Source organism: Urocitellus parryii, chromosome 2, assembly GCF_045843805.1.
Source record: "Urocitellus parryii isolate mUroPar1 chromosome 2, mUroPar1.hap1, whole genome shotgun sequence".
Lineage (NCBI taxonomy): Eukaryota > Metazoa > Chordata > Mammalia > Rodentia > Sciuridae > Urocitellus > Urocitellus parryii.
The window spans coordinates 30,875,550-30,893,615 of record NC_135532.1 but is presented as its reverse complement, the minus strand read 5'-3'; the positions used below and the strand labels follow the sequence as shown (position 1 = coordinate 30,893,615).

Here is an 18,066-nt window from a genome sequence, read left to right as displayed (position 1 = left end):
GCCAATTAAATGCACATTCGGAAACTTGTTTGACAAACTAGATCTATTCTAACAAAATGGCCTCCAAGATATTCATGAGGGATTAGTGTCTTTTCTTGCCTTTTTGTTTTCAATGTGCAGATTTAAGATATTAGCTAGTTATCCTGCAGAAGAGACATCGTCACTTTATATACTTATGTAGTTAATGAAGAACAGCTTGGTCTGGAGTCTTAATTCTTTAGCACAATGTTGATCCACTGAGTTGCCCCATTTCTCTCTGCTCAGCTGGACCACGGGTTTACCATCAAGAGATCAGGGTCTTTGGACTACTACCAACAACCAGGAATGTATTGGATAAGGTATGAGATGGTGCAGCTCAACAGTCAGTGTTTCCATGGCAACGTGCTGGCAGTCTCCATTAACCAGTTCCTTCAGTGGATAAACATGCTTTTGATTTGTTATCCAGTCCATATGCTGCTTTATCAGTTTCATTTTAATCTTGATTGAGATGCCACACCCCCTCATTCCTTTTTTTCACCCATTATTCACACTGACATTTGCCAGCTTTCTTTCCATTGCACATGCTCAGTATCAATTTCCCTTATGGCTAAAAGGACAGTATATTTAGTGCTGATGCCAAAGCATTTGCCTGATGTTGTTAATTGAAACAATGATTTTTCAGTGCTATTCTGTCCCTTTACAAATGGAAGAAAAACAGCACATTAGTGTATGTTCTATAGAAGTATACTGTCATTTTAAAGTCATCAAGCCCAACCTTGACCTTCTTAGATGGATGAAACAATGCATTTCCACGTTAGTAGTAGAAGCGCCTCCAAGTACAGTGGGCTATAGAATGCATTGTGTGTGTTGGTAAGCTTGTGTTTTCCAATTCTCCACCTTTTTGTTTTGTTTTTGTTTTATTGTTACCTCTCTTCCCCCCTGGAAATCCCTCTATGTATTAGCTATTGCATGAATTCACTTTTCAATATTTTGTAACTGTCAGATTATTTAGCTGGCCTATCTGCTCAAGCAAAAGAGTCTATGGGAAATATTGATTTTCTTATTAACTGGGTTAAAGAATTTTATCCCATCATTTTCTATTCCAGTCAATGGCCCTAGCATTTCCTGCAAGGGGCATTGAAATGTGTCTATTTAAGTTATCCACAAGCAGGATGGTTTTTGATGGATTGAGAAATGAACTCTGAGAAGTTCTAAGGAACTTCTCTTCTCCATCTTAATGTCTCTGAAATCATCTCCAGGTAATGTTCTAAATCTTAGTGTTCGCCAAGAAAAATTCTGCTGGTTTTGGCATTTGTTTCCCCCAAACAATGGAGCCTATTGGGAGAAATATAGTGTCATCTGGCAGTTTCATAAATTAGTGTGCCAAATTTTACCAAAAAAATATAAATATGTGATATATATGTATAATTTTAAAATTTAATTTTATATAATTAAGCACTCAACGAAAAGGACTTAGGAAAGCAGAAATGAGCACCTTCAGACAAATTATTGAAATATACTACCATCATGATAACTCCCAAATCTGCTTAAAGCAAGAAAACACCCAGGCTTCATTAAGACATCTTTAAGTCATTTGTGTCTATTCGTATCTTTTGGATTGATATGCACCTACAAATTGCACGTCCACCTTTTTATTTACCTAAGTAAACTGGCTCTATAGATGGAGAAAGAACCTTATTTATTCTTTATTTTTTTTGAAGGGGAGGGTGGATTAATCATGATTTGCCAAAAAAAAAAAAAAATGCCCAACTCAATGAGATTCACAAACTGTACACAGCATAGAACATTCCTAGCATCTCAGGATCACCCTCCCCAGACCCTTCCAGGAGGGTCACTTTGCCCCAGAGATAAACATTGACCTCCAAGTCTATCTGCATTAATTACCTTTGCTTGGTTTGTACTTTATATAAATTAAATCACACTGTACTCCACCCTTTTTTTTAATCATGTCTCCTAGCCTCAGGCATTTTAACCAGAAATATATGTGTAAAGTTGATATACAAATAAAAATAGGCATCCAATATATCTAATGACAATTGTGCATACTTGAGCAATAAAAATTATACACCTAAACTCATTTAATTTCAAAAAACAGATAAATCTTTAGAAATCAAATTACTAAATTTGTAGGATTGAGGATGGGAGCAAAATGCCAAGTAAACATAATAATTAATACTCATAGCCACATATAAAAAGGCCATTTAACTAAAATCCTAGTGATGGTTCCCTTCAGCAGACAAAATGACATTTCCCTGAATAATGGGCAGGAGCAGATGGGAGATAATCTCTTTATTCTTCCACACATAAACTGCTCTGTTTTCCAGCTGGGGGCAGTAACAACAATGTTTATAGTTAATGCTGTACTGAACAGCGCACCCAGTATGTAAAGCTAAATTGGAGAAATGATGCTAAAATCTCATCGGCATCTATGCTTAATTAGGAAGTTTTATAATGCCATTTAGCCACAGAACGAACACACTCCTCACTGTTGGCAAATGCTTGCCTTTTATCTCCACAGAAGTGGGAGCATTTGTCTAACCATGGTGTCAGCCAACTTTCTAACATAAACAATCCTTATAGGCAAACAGCCCTGCTCCCCAATTGTGTTTACAAGTGCTTGTGGGTGTTCTCACTAGCCTGAGCAGAACTCTTGGGAATCGCACTTGCTTTTCACAAAGCAGCCCACATGAGGGAATAGGCTGGGAAAACCATCTCCTTGGGGTGCCCAGAATTGGCATGATCCCCTTAATTGACTTTTGAATAATATGGAAGAATGGTGGGGGTCCATTTTCCTCTTTCTCTCCTTCATCCTCCCACCTCCTAACTGCTTGCAAACTTCAACTAGGGAGCAACATCCTGCGGTTGACTCATTTATCCAGGAGATTTTAGTCCTGTCACCAGTCCAGAGGGTACACTGTCCTATGAACACGTTCACTGGGCTATTCCACACTCCCAGGGCCCGTGAAGTCATCATTTTCCCCTCTGCTGCAAACCATTGAAAAGCATTTAATTCTGTTACGTTTTCTTCTTCCTAAAAAATGTGTCCTTATCCAAAGGCACACGGTCACATGCATTTCTACCTTTCTCAGCTGAAGCTGTCACTGTGGCAGGTGCTGTGGCCGACAACATGCAGGAAAGAATTCTGCATCTTCAGCACACAGAGCAGGGCACCAGCCAGAATGGGATAACCCAGTGAAATAAAGCAAATATCAAAACAAGACATAAGCTAAAAATGCTAAATAAGATGAAATGGGGAGGTGAACTAGGACAAAAGGGTACTTGGGTTCCCAGGCATGACGTGACTACAATGTGCATATTGGATGCATATTGGATTCAGCACTATCCTGAAACAGTGAGTAATGAGGCAGAGCGGTGGCAGCCGTGTGCCGTCTTTGCAAGGCTATTAAATGCTGTCATGCTCGGTTGTTAAAAGAAATGGGGTCAGTTAAATGCATCTCACTCGATGCAGGTTTGAAAGAACTGTTCCCATGGAAGCTAGGAAGGAAGTGCAGCATGGTATGAGAAGGGCTCTGGGGTGAACTTTGGCCAGCAGCCCCCAATGCACACAGAACTTTGCAATGTTGTGTTGTAGGCTGCTTGGTGGCAAGTCACCTGGGCCTCAAGAAGGTACTCTCCACTGAGTGCACTGCAGTGTAGATGCCTCTGTTCCAGCAAGGAATTGATCACCCAACCATGACCTTCTGAGGCTCCCTGTGTACCAGAAAGGTGGTGGCATCAGAGGGGGGTGATGTTAAGCTTAACACATTAAAAAAAAAGCATAGATTAAGTTTTATAAACTCAAACCGCAATAAGAGAGGTCTCAGGAAAGTAATGAGGATTGGTCTTGCAGTTGTACCTTGTTACCCAGGAGTGAGTTAATTCAGGAGGTTTAAAAGGTGAGCCAGTCCTATGCCTATTGCAATATTGTGAACAGTCATTGAAATAAACAAGGGAATAGTGAGTCATCTGTGTTGTTTTACCAAGTCAAACAAGTGGCTTGCTCCTTGAGGTGTAATTTTGACTCATTTTGTTTTGTTTTCAGAGGCCCCTTTGGAGGGGATTCCAACAACATATATGAATCTTTATTTTTAACTTAATGTATTTGAAACTGTAAATAAGAAAATTCTATGGCATTCCCTTATTCATTGGGTATAAATTGAATTGAGAGTGTATACACTTTCCTGAGGTTCTTGATGATTCCATATTGGTTGACTATCATGTGGTATTGTAATTTTGACATTGGTTTCCCTCTTTTTGATTTAGCAGTGAACATCTACATTCTTTCCTACATACTCATTACTGCCATATTTTGCAAAGTTAAGGATATCAAACTCTTTGCTGTGATTCAGATTTTCTCAGGTGTGAATATGTGGGAAAGAATTTAAAGATTGTGACTTTGGTGTCAGGAAGCCTTGGGTTTGGATCTAGTCTGCCCTGCTTCCTGCAGAGTGACCTTGGGCAAGTTATATTCTTTCTTTCTCTGATTTTCAATTTCCCCCAGTTAGAAACAGGAGAAGAGTATTATTATCTGGCTTCCAAACCCATGGTGAGCTATATGTACACAAAAGTCTTCACAGACCCAGCCCAAAAAATAACTCAGAAAAAAATAGCTTTGTGTTTTCCTCACTTCCAAGAAAAAAAAAAAATTATCCACTCTAGAGTAGAGGCCGTCTCCTGAGAAACTTGATCTCTCTCAGGATCAAAGAATGTGTGACTAAGGTAGAATCATGATTTTTTTTTTTAATGCTCTGACTGGGATAAATTACTGAGCAACTTTTATTTTTCATGAGAATTTTTAGCATTAAGTTTCATTTAAAGTATCCAGAACCAAAAATTCCCAATGATATGTAAGTTTGAGTAACTCTCCTCTAGGGTACAATTGACAAAATCTAGGCCACTGCCTATTTTTATGAATAAAGCTTTATTCGAACACAACCACATACATTCATATACAAATTGCCTGTGGCTGCTTTTACTCTACAATAGCCAAGTTGAATAGTTGTATAAGAGAATTATATGGCCTGAAAGCCTAAATTATTAACTATCTGACCCTTCCTAGACAGATCTTCCCAACTCTGTAATGATCTCTGTAAAGATCCTCCCCGTGTAATGATGCTTATTCCATTAGATCACTCTTTGGACTTGCTAAAACTATCTCCACCACCCAGAAGAATGCCAGGCACAGAATAGGCTTTCACTAAATATTTGTTAAATGAATGAACGAAATGTTGAACTGTCCAGAGATGGGACTATTCTTCCACTGATTTTCAGGATAGATATGTTTTGAAGGGTTTGGGATACTTTAAAATTTGGGCAATCAAGTCACATGAGATGCTCTAGGATAACATTCCATTTTTACCAATTCAGAAGTAAGCCTTTTGAAAAGCTAAATTTGTTTTTGCAATAAAAGGAGTTATTCTGTCACCTGCTAAACAAGTTCTAAATTTTTATAGATTTTCTTAAGACAAACAATCCCTGTGGTTTCTACCTCGCTAGAATGAAGAGAGCAATCACCATGAGAGCTCTACTTAGCTTCTGGCTTCTGAAGGAAAGAATGGGCTGCTAGGCAGAGGCTGTATATGAATTTTGTCCACTGAAGGCCTGAGTTCAACCCCCAAGTGACTGTAACGCTCTGATGGGAAGCCATTAGAATCCCAAGTGTAGACCTGGGCTAATTGGGATTCTCTTAAAAACCGGCTCAGCAGAAGAAGCCTATGTTTGAGACTGCTGATACAGAAGCACAGGGTCAGCTTCCCCAGGAAAATGAGGAATAGTATTTAAGAGAGTCATAACCTACAAAGTAGCATGGAAGGCAACTCGACCACATCCCACACAGGCTGCCTCTTGTCATTTTAATGGTCTTCTTTACTCTAGGAAAAATCCATGCCAGGTCTCTAGATACTCTGCAGATCCTGCCAAGGCCCCCAAAGGATCTGAAAGCAAAACAAAACAGAACTGCAATAAGCATGACAGTAAGCCCAATAAAATGAGGAAGGTGAATATTTCAATCGATTTGTCAGTTTAATTTTACTAGCAAGCAAAACATTTCCAAAATGGCAAGCAAATTGTAACTGAGTCCCTATAGAGTGAGGGTAAGCAAAGGAGAGGGTTCCTGAGATGAATGCCCCAGCAGCTGCATCCCCGGTTCAGTCTCCTAGGTAGTATGAATAATGGATGGGCTAAAAGGCAAAATGCACAATAATGTTCTTTTATTAATGAAATGAAGACTATTTGTGATGGCTAGCAATAAATTAAGAAAAGCAAAAAGGGGAAAGCAGTCAACGTTTGCCTCTGAAAAATGCAGTTACTTAAATACAATAATTACTGCTGTGACAGAAAACATTGCCTCACAACTAAAATGAGATACATCCCTTGTGAATCTTGCCTGTATTGCAGAACAGAAATAGCTTTGATCCATAGACTCTAAGGCCTATTGTTTGCTAAGAGAAAAACGTAACCCATTATGGTAGATTGATGGTGATATTAAGCATATGCATAGAATTTCATAGGTGAATGTCTCCCTAGAGATCATGAGTGGTAGCCCCGCCCCCTCAGTCTATGGGTGTGGAAACTGGGGCTCTGTGTGGTTAGAAAACAAGTCCAAGGTCACATCATTAGCTGAGCTAGGACAAAAAGCTAATTCTCCTGACTACTACCTACTGCTGCTTCCAAGGGGATTAAACTAAAGCTACCAGGCAAGACAAGCATTATGGAGATGTGGGGTGATTCCTACTAGCAAACACAAAACTAATGCTGCAATTCATATTCTTGATTCCTTCCTGACCTTCCTCCTATATTGCTAAAATTTCCCTTTAGCATTGCATAGGATATACCAGATGGATAGTTCATGTGAATTTATGCTAATTTCCAGATTTAATATCAGGAAACAAGGATTTAAAATATCCAAGCACTGTGTGGAAGATAACATCATTTCGTTGTAACAGAACAGGCCACTGGCCAAATTCATTAGATAGATCTATTGTTGGAATAATTCTCCTGGTTAGGCAGGCACTGCCTTTTATTTATGTATGCCTGGCGTTATAGCAGGTACTGAAACATGGTGGATATTAATTTCTCTAAGACTTCCATGCATGTGACCACCTGAGTACAGGCTGAGGTTACCAGCATTATTTTACTAGTCTTCAATTTCACACTTGCTCTAGTAGTTATCAGGGACTTTTTGATAGTCAAAGGCTTACAGTTTGAGGTAGGCATATACAGCATTTCTCCTGTGTATAACAGGTTTATATTAGTTCATTTCTCCATGCCATTTAATCAACTACTAGTTCTTTCTCAATACACAGCATAGTGGTCACAATTACATATTTAAAGTAACTAAGTTAGAGCTTCATATTTGGTGGTACCGGCCAACACCAGAATCTCAAGAGATTTCTTACTCCCCTCTAACCGGTAATAATTAGCACCAAAATGTCATAACACAGTCTTCAGTTCTCTCAGGAACTCCTAATGAAGTGGTAACTTATAGAGGAGACACTTGAGATTTCTACCGCAAGTCTATGCATGCCCATTCCACCAAAGCTATAAGCAATGAACAAAACAACTAATAAAGTAAGACCTGTTAGGAAGTCTTGTACCTGAAGACATACTCACTTTACAAAGATAGGTGGTACACACCTGGGAAATTTAGGGAGACCCTATCTCAAAATAAAAAATAAAAAGAGCTGGGGATCTGGCTCAATGGTAGAGTACCTCTGAATTTTAAAAAATGACATCTGGAAATTTTTTGTGATTAATATAGAATAAGACTGCTTGTCAGAAAAAGTTGAAAGGGCCCAAATTTAAGTTTGTGGTGCAATCCTTCAGAGGACAAATTATGTTTTAAATGCTTCGAGGGTATCAGTTGGACTACATTTTTAATGACAGTATCTCCCCAAAATTATATAACAGCATATAGTTCTATTTTCTTGCTGAATTCTTCATTCCTGAACAGTATTCAGGGGCTACAGAATTTAGTTGTAAAGGGTGAATGCATAGGTGTGGGAGGCAAGTTAACTTTACAGCCACAATTAAAACTCTAAAGAAAAATGACACTGCTTACTCTGATAAGAGCTTGGACAAGAGGAGATGTTTTTGAGTGGGTAAATGCATTAGTATAAGAGACTATCCACTTTATCTGAAATAAGAATTTGACATTAGAAACAAATTGCATACATAAATATTGACTCAGTAACTTCAACTTCTTACTCTTTTGTGTCATAGAGTTTTGGGGGGTTCTATTTTATGTTTTCATTATTCTAAAAGTACATAATCATCTAAAAAGTACATATTAATTAAGAGGTATGCAATACATGTCTAATATGCATACCACAGTCTGCTAAGCATTCTGGAAAATGTAGGGAAGTTTGAAATTGTACCATAGAGGAATTTACATGATGTTGGAGAAATGTGCACAGAAAAGATAATAAGAAGTCAGTGTGCAATTAAGTGCCAAAACCAAGACAATTATTGCCTGAGGGATTTAGGGGGGAAAAAACTGTGATGCAGTGGGTGAGAGGTCATTTCAGGTTGGTGAACAGTTTGAGTCAAAATTCAGAGGTGACAATGACTAAAGTACACTCAGAGCTATGGCAGGACTGTTTTGATGGCAAGGGGAAAAGCCCCAAACCACACTTGATTAAGCAAGAAGCTAATTTATTATTTTACATAACCAGAAAGGTCCATGGGTAGGGTCTGGTTTGCATGATGGATGGATTCATTCAAAGATTGGTTTCCTTTTGTCCTTCAAATCTGCTTCCAAGTTGGTTTTAATCTTAAATCCACATGGTTTCAGGATGTGAGAAGCAGCTCCAAGCTGGGTTCGTTATAAAAGGGGAATCTCAGCAAAAGGTCTCACTGTGTCCTATGACGGGATAGTGTCCCCACCTGAGCCAATCATGGGTGTCAGGGAATGAAGTTAACTTGGGCTTGTTCCTAGGTTACAACCCACTCCTGCCCCACCCCCAGAGATGGGCAAGGGTCACCTTTACTGGAATTATAGAGTATGGAAGTAAAGAGGTGTTCAAAGGGAAATTTAAAAAATGGCTAATAGAGGTAGCAGAGTAAATGGATTCTGTACTAGAAAATCCAGTGTCTGCTCAAAGGGAGACAATAAGCCAACTGATGTCACAGAATAATTGTAAGTAATAACAGGAACTAGACACTGGAAGTTTTCATTGTAAGCACATTGCCAAGGTTAGGAGAAGGAATTGGACTTTATGAGAAATTGTAAATAAATTGAACCTTGTGGAAATTGACCTGTCAGCTGTGTTCAGGAGGTACTTGGGGTTCGGTGCTCCAGAGAGAAATCGGTGACCTCTGTTGGACTGCCCAATATTTCAAAAGCCACAAAGTTTATGGAGTATCTGTTGTGTGAACTGTGGAGAATGCAGAGAGGATGCCCAAGATTTGGTCTTGGCCCTTCAAAGAAGCCTACAGTGTGGTGAAGAAAACAGACTTGATTGTGGAGGCAGGATGCAGAGTAATAGCAGTACGTCCCGGACGTTGTAAAAACAGAGAAGGAAGAACTTTGTAAAATGAACCAGTCCACAGAGCTGAGAATAGATTAGCCCAGGGAGCAGAGGCCTGTGGACAGAGAAACCCTCTCCAACATCTCTGTGAGTAAATCAGTTGGGATCACTCAGCGTTAGTCACAGTCTTTTTTCAGACTATTAGAAAGACCTGGATGGGTAGGAAGCTGCATCTCTGTCACAAGAACAAGATCTCCCTAAGAGTTTACATATCCCTATATTTAGAATGGTTGGACTGAGTGGATCCTGACCTACTGTTCCTAAGAAAATTTTCTCTGATCAGCAGCATGGGAACACCCTTGTTTTTGGCCCTTGGTGTCCCTGTGGTCTTCTCAGCCCACTCTGGATGGAATTGGAGAAGGGGGGAGCTACTAAAGTGCAAGGACTTTATTTTATTCTGTTCCACGAGATTTCAGAGTAAATGGAAAGGAATTGCTTGAGCCTTCTGCAGAAGTGAGTTCTATTCCCAGTTAGCAATACAACATGGGCCAGTCTCTCCTCATGCCTGGGCCTCAGTTCCCTGACTGTGCAGAGCCAGCATTGGACAAGGAAGCATTATACAGCCTTTTTTGACTCTAAGTCTATAGATTTAATAGAAACAGCCACCTTTAATTCATGACACGTGCTCATGACCCAGGTATCTTTCCAGGAATAAGTGTCATGAGAATACTGGGAAACCATGCAACTGAAAGTTCAGGAGCATTTGAGCATGAAAGTTCATCTACAGAGGTGAACATTTAGAAAGCTACTAACTAGGAAGTTTGGCAGGAGTGGGCAGAACTGACCATTTAAACAGGAACAGGACAAGAGTTCTCTGGTAGTGGGACAAGTAACAAAGAGAATATGATTGCCCTTCCAAGGATTTAAAGAAATGCAGGTGAAAATGAGAATAATGAGATCATCCAGGCAAGGGCTCAATATTAAGGTCACCAGCTTCTGCATAAACTGAAATATGGTCTTTGTGGAGAAATGTCCTATTTCAGTGACTGCAGCCAAGAGCGTGATTTGGATAACTGAGTGGATTTTCCTAAATATCATAAAATTGATGGGTATAGACCAAAAAGTCTATACAAATTCAACAAGAAGAATGAAACATAGGTGTCAATTTTAACAAGTCAGTTATTGAATCATTGAATGGAAAGATATATTAAATATCAAGACAGTGCCAATGAAGTGAGGGAGAGGTGGAAAGTACTCTAGATTGTAATTTTGCATTCCTTTCTTGTGACCTGCAGTTACCTAATTTAAAAATACTCGTTTACATAAAAAATGAATAATTTACATTTATGGAAGCCTTGAATGTTATAAAGCAGTTATACATCCATTTTACCTATAGCAACTCTTCAAGGAAGGGAAAAAAAATTTTCCAGGTCCTTATTTAACAGATGAGAGAACTGAGTGAATGGTTCTCACAGCCAGTGACAGGCAGGACATGCCATTCCTGGCCACGGGCCCTGTGTGCTTTCCTTTTCCACATCTGACTGCCTGTGTTCACTAGTCAGAATTCAGCCCAACACCAGTGACTTTTTTTTCTTCCTCAAGAAGGTAGAAATAGAACTATTTTTATGACCAGGAGAAGAGTTTATATTACCCTTGGATTAACAACAGAATGCTTTTTATGTAAGTCAGACTAAATAGACATCTGTTTTTTACAAACATTCAACTCCACACAAACAGAACATGTTCAGTTTGCTTTGAAAGCAGAATACCATGTGTTGTAACTTTACAATGTTTTAAATAAAGTTAGGAATTTAGGTTTAGGATGCTGAAAATATCATAAAATCGATGAGTATAAGACAAAGAACTACATATATGAGGGTCCTTAAAAATTCAACAAGTAGAAAAATCAAAGGTAGACATTTCAACAAACTAGTTATTGAATCACAGTATTAGCTATCTAGTGAAATGAGAAGTGAGTTATTAAAGTTTATTGTCCTCATTGGTTTGTAACACTGTTAGTCAGTGTGTGGATAGTTTTTAAAGTAGAACGGTTCAGGCTAATGAAGCCATTTACTATACTGGTTCTACACTCTGTCTCTATTTCTCTCTTTATTACTTCATTTTGGGACTTTGATTGCTCCGTTTTAGATCTAAGATTGTTCTAAATGCTATACCACAACTGTATGAGGGGCTTAGTTTTCACTTTGTTCTCAGAACCAGGCTGGCTATAAATTTATCTCAGTTCTTTGAAGAGGCTAACAGTAAATTTTCAAGAGGAAAAAATGGAGGCATATATCCCTATAGAGGAAAAGTAATCTCTTAAAAGCAGAATAACCTCCAGGCTACATCCTTTTAAAGAGGGACTTTCAAACAAGCACGCCTTCGACTTTTATATGTGTTCTATATTTTTCTTCAGGCTTTGTACCTGCTCTTCTGCTTTCTGTGTAAGGTTTCGCTATAATGACCCCATTCCTCCCCACACCCATTAAATCTGTGATGAAGTCATGCTGTTCTTCATTCTGATGTCGTAATAACTTCCAGAGCTATAGTCAGATAACATCCTGGGGATCATCTGAGGTTTCCTCTGGAAAATGAGGCACAGAGCTAGGAGTTGAAACACCTACAAAAGCGAATCACAGTTTTCACAAACGGCCACATGCTAGGATGAAAATGAACGTTGCCAAGTGAACTTTGCTTCCATTTGGTTTAATTTGCATTTAAAGCCATGCTCAATTTCAGATATTCAGACACTCCTCCTCATCAATAGAGGATAAAATAATAGATAATGATATTAATCATTTAGAAGTGAAGAGGGTGCTAAAAGAACAGAGTGAGCTTGTGGCTCTGTTTTCATGTCAAGCAACGTCATCACCTTTCATCCTTATTATTCAGCTGTCCTCAGCTGCATGTTGATCAGGGCTGCCCAGGGAGCATCCCTACACGCCACACACAAAAAGACTGAGACTACCATTTGCCACAGGGATGTCCCTGGCCAGCCTGGGAGCCACCAAGGGTAATAGATGTGGAGGTGGCAGGAGCCTGGGTAGGTCCAGGGAGAGTTCCAACCTGTGACATCATCCATCCTGCCTGTGTCTGCAGATGTCATGACCAGGTCCTCTCAGGAGCACCTTTTGTGGGAGCAAAGGGTTCCCCAACCGTGGCGACTGTTGACAAACATGAGCCATAAGGGACAGGTTAACTTGGCCAGCATATCTTTCCAACTTCAGGAAGTTCTAGAAAGAGTTCCTCCTGCCATTGCCTTCGGCCTAATTGTCCTCTTTCTCATTTTATGCCCCTGCTAGACCACCGCTCTTGATAAGGAGAGGCAGGTTTTCCGACGAAGACGCAACCAGGATGTGAGGAGCCGGTACAAGGCGCAGCCAGCTCCGCCAGAACTCAACTCGGAATCGGAAGACTACTCCCCGAGCTCCTCCGAGACTGTTCGCTCCCCCAACTCACCCTTTTAATAAGCCCCTTTTACTCAAAGTCCTAGCTTAACCCTTTGAGACTCTGAGATTTTTTTCCCCAAAATTTATGTGAAACAGTTTCATCTGATCTATCTAGCGCTCAATGCTTGAATGGCAGAAGAGAAAGTGTGTTTTTCGGGTCTCTTTGTAGCGATTTCCCTTTACTGAATGAGATGGCACGTGTCGTTTGTGAAGATGGTAATTTGCTGCTAATAGGGTCCTCAAAGGGTTAAAGCTAATTTGCCAATTTTTTTAAACATAGAAGCAATGAATGTTTTCATCAGTCAAGTTAGGATCTGCAGTATGTAATATAGCACATGTTAACCCTCTGAGTGCATAGAGTTTTATTGAGAATCCTTGCTGGGGAATTTTTCAGGCCTTTGGATGTACACGCACATGTTTCTTGATTCTGCTGCAGATCAAGGGGTGTTCTTAAAATGCTGAAACGTGGGGACAAGAAGGGGATCTAGAATGATCTCTGGCTTGTCCTTTTCTGTGGGTTTAGAACATGGCAGGTTTATAACTTCAGCATATGCACCCCTCTTTCCTCTTCATGATCCTATTAGGAAAGGGAATTTTTTTTTTCTTCTTTAGAAGTATAACCATCTGCTGCAGTGAGGCCTGCATAGTGGGGAGTGGAGGGAATTGGGTTTGTGGCAAACAGCCTGACCCAGGAAATTGTCGGTGCCCTCTCCCCGCAAACTGTCTCCATACAAAGACGTACTGGTGACGCCTCAGAAATGCTGCTTCTACATCAGCTGCTGCTAGTGCCAGCACAGACCCTCCAGGGATCACCATGGCTTATCTTGTGCTTGGTGAGGCAGGGTCTGTCTGCTCAGTATCAAACATCTACAGGAAAGAAACAACTGGTGGAAAAGAGCAATAAATTGCCAGGTGCTCAATAAGGCTGGGATTTCAAATGGAAAGAGGAAAGAAGGTCCTGTACATTTTCCCATCTGCTTTTTTTCATGGTTCTGTGGTCATCAGTGTGAAATCCACACATAGTATGAAATCCATTCATGGAAGAGCTGGGGCACAGTGGAGCTAGAGGCAAGGGATTTGCCAGGTGGCTGAGGAGAAAGCATGGTAGGAACACAATCCAGAATGTTCTAAACCAATTCCATGTGTACCTTTATATAGTCTCTCTGGAAGAGCAGGATATAACACCTAGAAGGTGGCCCTAAGGATAAAAATTCCATTCCCCAAGGTGATTTTTCTTTTTAATATTCCCCTATCATTAACCATGTACGGAAACATTTGTTTTCCTGTCTTTGGACTAAGTCCTGTCTGAGACCCGAATTTCCACTCCTATTACCAAATCTCTCACTGGTAGGAGAAACTGCAGGCCTGGGTTTCTTCTGGAACATATCCCGTTTCAGAACAGGGGATTACCATTTCCTGTTCATTACAGCAGAACTCAGAGAGGAGGAGAGGCAGGGTCCCAAATCAAATGTCCTCCTAAGATTTGCTCAGCTCTGTGATACAGAGAATAATCAGTGAGTGATATCTCATGAAATTTGCATCTGGATGGCTGAGCAGTACTTTATTTCCTCAGTTTTGAATATACTTTAATATCACAGAGTCTTAAAATTTCTGAATTACATTTCTATATTGAGTTCTTTGTTTTCAAATTCACACTGAACTTCAATTGCTGCTTTTTACCCTTCAATCCTTAAATTGTGGTCTATGCTCTGATAGATTATCAAATCACATCTCATTGCCTTTGCAACACAAGACTCCTAGGTTTTTCGCTCTTCCACTTTTAGTAAGGGTTTAATTTTCCCTCTCTCTCTCCTTTTAGACAATCCATAAATTATAACACCTAAAATCATAAAATAGCATAAACCAGCAAATCAATTGAATTGTTTTTTTTGGGTGTGGGGGGCAAGGGGCACAAAATACCAGGAAGTATGTCAGTGTATAGGTTGATTCCATTTTAGTAAAGAATACTGAACTGGTCTGAAATTACTGCTTTCTCTGAAATTATTAAGTGAAGTGCCGTTTCAAGGTGAAAGAGTAGGTTTTTAGCTTGGCCTCAACTCTAAATATGTGAATGTAAAAAAAATCCTATGGCAGAGACCTACTTGCAGTAGATTGTTGTTTTCCTTTTTTTTTTTTTCCCTCTGAATTCCCCCCAACACACATGGGCGTAAAATGTGTTGCTACAGTATTCAGTGTACAGAACCTACAATGCATGTCTCAGGCCTTTTTCCATTATCATCTAAGGGGAATTCTGGAGTGTTTCTCAGCATGCTGCAGAGAGGTAGCTCAGAAGAATGCAGGGACCATGCAGCATGAGGATCCCGATGCCTCCCTATAGAATTGGAGTGATCTATGCCGAATAAACAGTGGAATGTGACCTGTCAAGTAGAAATATTGAGTAATCAGATGGAATGGAATCTTTCCAGCATTAAGCTACCAAGATCTCCAATGTCAGAGATGTACTCAGAGGGTTAATAGACAAGCACAAGGCATGCCCGATGACGTTGGTGTATCCAGATTGCTTTGCTTTTAACCAGTGCTTTCTAATTTTTTTCTCGACATTCTTGGGATAGTTCAAGTTTGAAATAATTAAGTGGTGGTGTTCTTTAAGGAATTTCTATAACCAAATTGATCTTATTTTTTATTTCACTTATCATAGAACAAATATGTACCATTATGACAGTGTATCTCCGTAATTACCAATTTATTCATCGCCACAAGTGTTTCCATATTTTTTTTCAGGTATTGAATATAGCTCTTATGGTGGTGGCCTGGTGATGGGAACTGTCTTTTCTTTACTGACATATGACCAACCATATGATATTTTCAAGGGAATTCTAAGATTCATCTTTTCAGTTCAATAGTAGACTAACTGAGCAAGAACTCCTTCATTATTTGCATCGTGTAAATCATCTCTGTAGATGAGAACTGTTCATGTTAATGAACACGTTTTTTTTCTCAATATTGTAGCAGAAATCATTTTATTCATCATGGTCAATGAATATGTGATTTGCTCCAGATCGTTAGAAGGAAAAGTAAGATTACAGTCATTGGAAATGTTTTTACCGTAGCCCTCATCTAACTTACACGTGGTGCATATTAAAATAAGCAGAAGGAAAAAAATGTGAATAAACTACTGAAAACACTCTGTGTTTTGTATTCAATGAAACCTTCCTGCAACCTGCTCAGCACCCCCACCGGTGGTAGTTAACAGGCCCCTCAGATATTGTTGAAAGAAAGCAATATATCCATGAATGAAGGCTAAAATTGCAATCCTTTACCCTTTGAGGCATATTTCAGTTGAGGAAAAAAATAAAGAAAGAAAAATTGACTTTGAGGGTCACGGCGCTACTGTATACCAAGGCTCAAGCATATTAAATCACGGTTGTTTGCTGGCCAACGGCATCGGTTAGACAACTCTATCCCCTGTGTGGAAGCTGGATTGTGCTGAAGGAGAGCTTTCTTAATATTATTGTGTTGCCCCTAGCCCTTCTCTGGGTAAGGATCTGTCAGCATTTCCATGATAAACTCCTATTCTCAAAGGTTTTTAATTTGACCATAAAAATGTGCCCCAGGCCAAAGTTTGCTATACAGGGTTTGTACCAGAGAGTGAAGGTTCATTTCCCTCTCTTCCCAACTTCTTTCCAACTCTCCTGAGAAAAAAAAAGAAGAATCCAGTATGTGTTCTTAATTGTGATTTCAGAATTTTGTAAAATACCCAGATCCTGGATGATAGTGTTAACATCATTATTCATTTGGATGTATTTTCTTTGTTGTGGATATGTTTAATGGATCACCTAGCATCCAATGTAGATGACGTATCTTTTCTATAATTAGTAAGTTATTCATTTTGTAAACTGTTACATTCTTTTCTTTTCTTTCTTTTTTTTGTCCAAAGATTTTTTTTTTTTAAAAAAACTTGGTCAGTTCAAAGATCAGCCTTTACCACACATGTGATCTGCCATTTCCCTTAGGAGTTTGGGGAAATACACTCAAATAGACCCTTACTTTGCATGCAGTTTTGAGGGTCAGATATATGCTTCTTCGGATATATGGATTTCCTTATTTAATCATCAAATTTCATGAAGCTGTTCTAGTCCAATGGGGAAAAATAGTGACTAAAAGCACTTCCAAATGTAACATTTTTGGTCAATTCAGATGCGGATAGCATAAAATAACACATTTCACACTTTCTTTATTTAAAAGCAAATAAATCAATGAAACTTGAGGACACACTAAACATTTGATTACTGCAAAAGTGCTTTAAAAATTGGCTCAATGGTGCTTATGCATGGAACAGTTACAAACGGGTCCTTGAGACTGTCAGATGGAATCTCTAGTTTGTATGTAATTACACACTGAAGGAGGAGGTGCTTTTAAGCCAGTCTTTTATTTTTTAATCATCTCAAATATGCAACCATCCATTCAGTAACATTAAGGGTCATAAACTGGTGGGAAACAGGAAATGCAGTGTAGAAGCTTAGAATGCCTCTGGCTGGAGTGTCTTTGTTTGTTTTTCTGTTGCTGTTGGCTTCTACTCTCAGGCTGGTGTGGTGATTTTTTTCAGTGAGTGAGCATCTAACTGGCAGGTGTTTTGATCATGAGGTTTGCAATATCTTGCCCATAGAGACAAATGAGAGATCTAGTTTCATTCTTTTTCCCTAAAGGAAAAGCAATCTCCAATGTTAAACTATATCTGTAAATTTCCTTAATATTCTTTTTTAGTCAACTGAGACCCTTAATGTTGCTTTAATGTAAAATTGTATATTTTTGTCTGTGATATACTTTATTAATTTAAAGTAATAGTTCTAAAGCCTTCACTGTTGGTATTAAAAGAAAGTAGAATTATAAAAGTGATGTTAAAGACTCTAATAATGTCATTTCATTCCAATTCAATCAAATGTGGTAAGAAAAAGACCTTGAATAGTTCCCTAGGGACAATTTCTCACTTGCCATTGACATTAATCTTTGATGTATTCTCAGAATAAATAAAAAGAAATTGAAACTGGTCCAAGGTTAGAGTCATATCCTCAATAACTTTTTTAAAAAAATTTTATTAGGAAATTAATAATAGCCTTTTTCATTCTGGCTGAAAGAAAATTATTAAAAGATTAGTTGAGTGTGAAATTAAATAGTATTTTGCTCATGCA

General features: G+C 39.0%; 1 protein-coding gene across 1 annotated transcript in view; it reads left to right on the top strand.

Moving 5' to 3' along the window:
* The window catches only part of Dclk1 (doublecortin like kinase 1), a 323,537-nt gene extending 310,603 nt beyond the window's left edge, over positions 1-12,934 (top strand). The window contains exon 17 of the mRNA XM_026395114.2: positions 12,770-12,934. Within this exon, the coding sequence (XP_026250899.1) occupies positions 12,770-12,934 (165 nt within the window). The remainder of the gene's footprint in view (positions 1-12,769) is intronic.
* Positions 12,935-18,066: the final 5,132 nt, after the last annotated feature.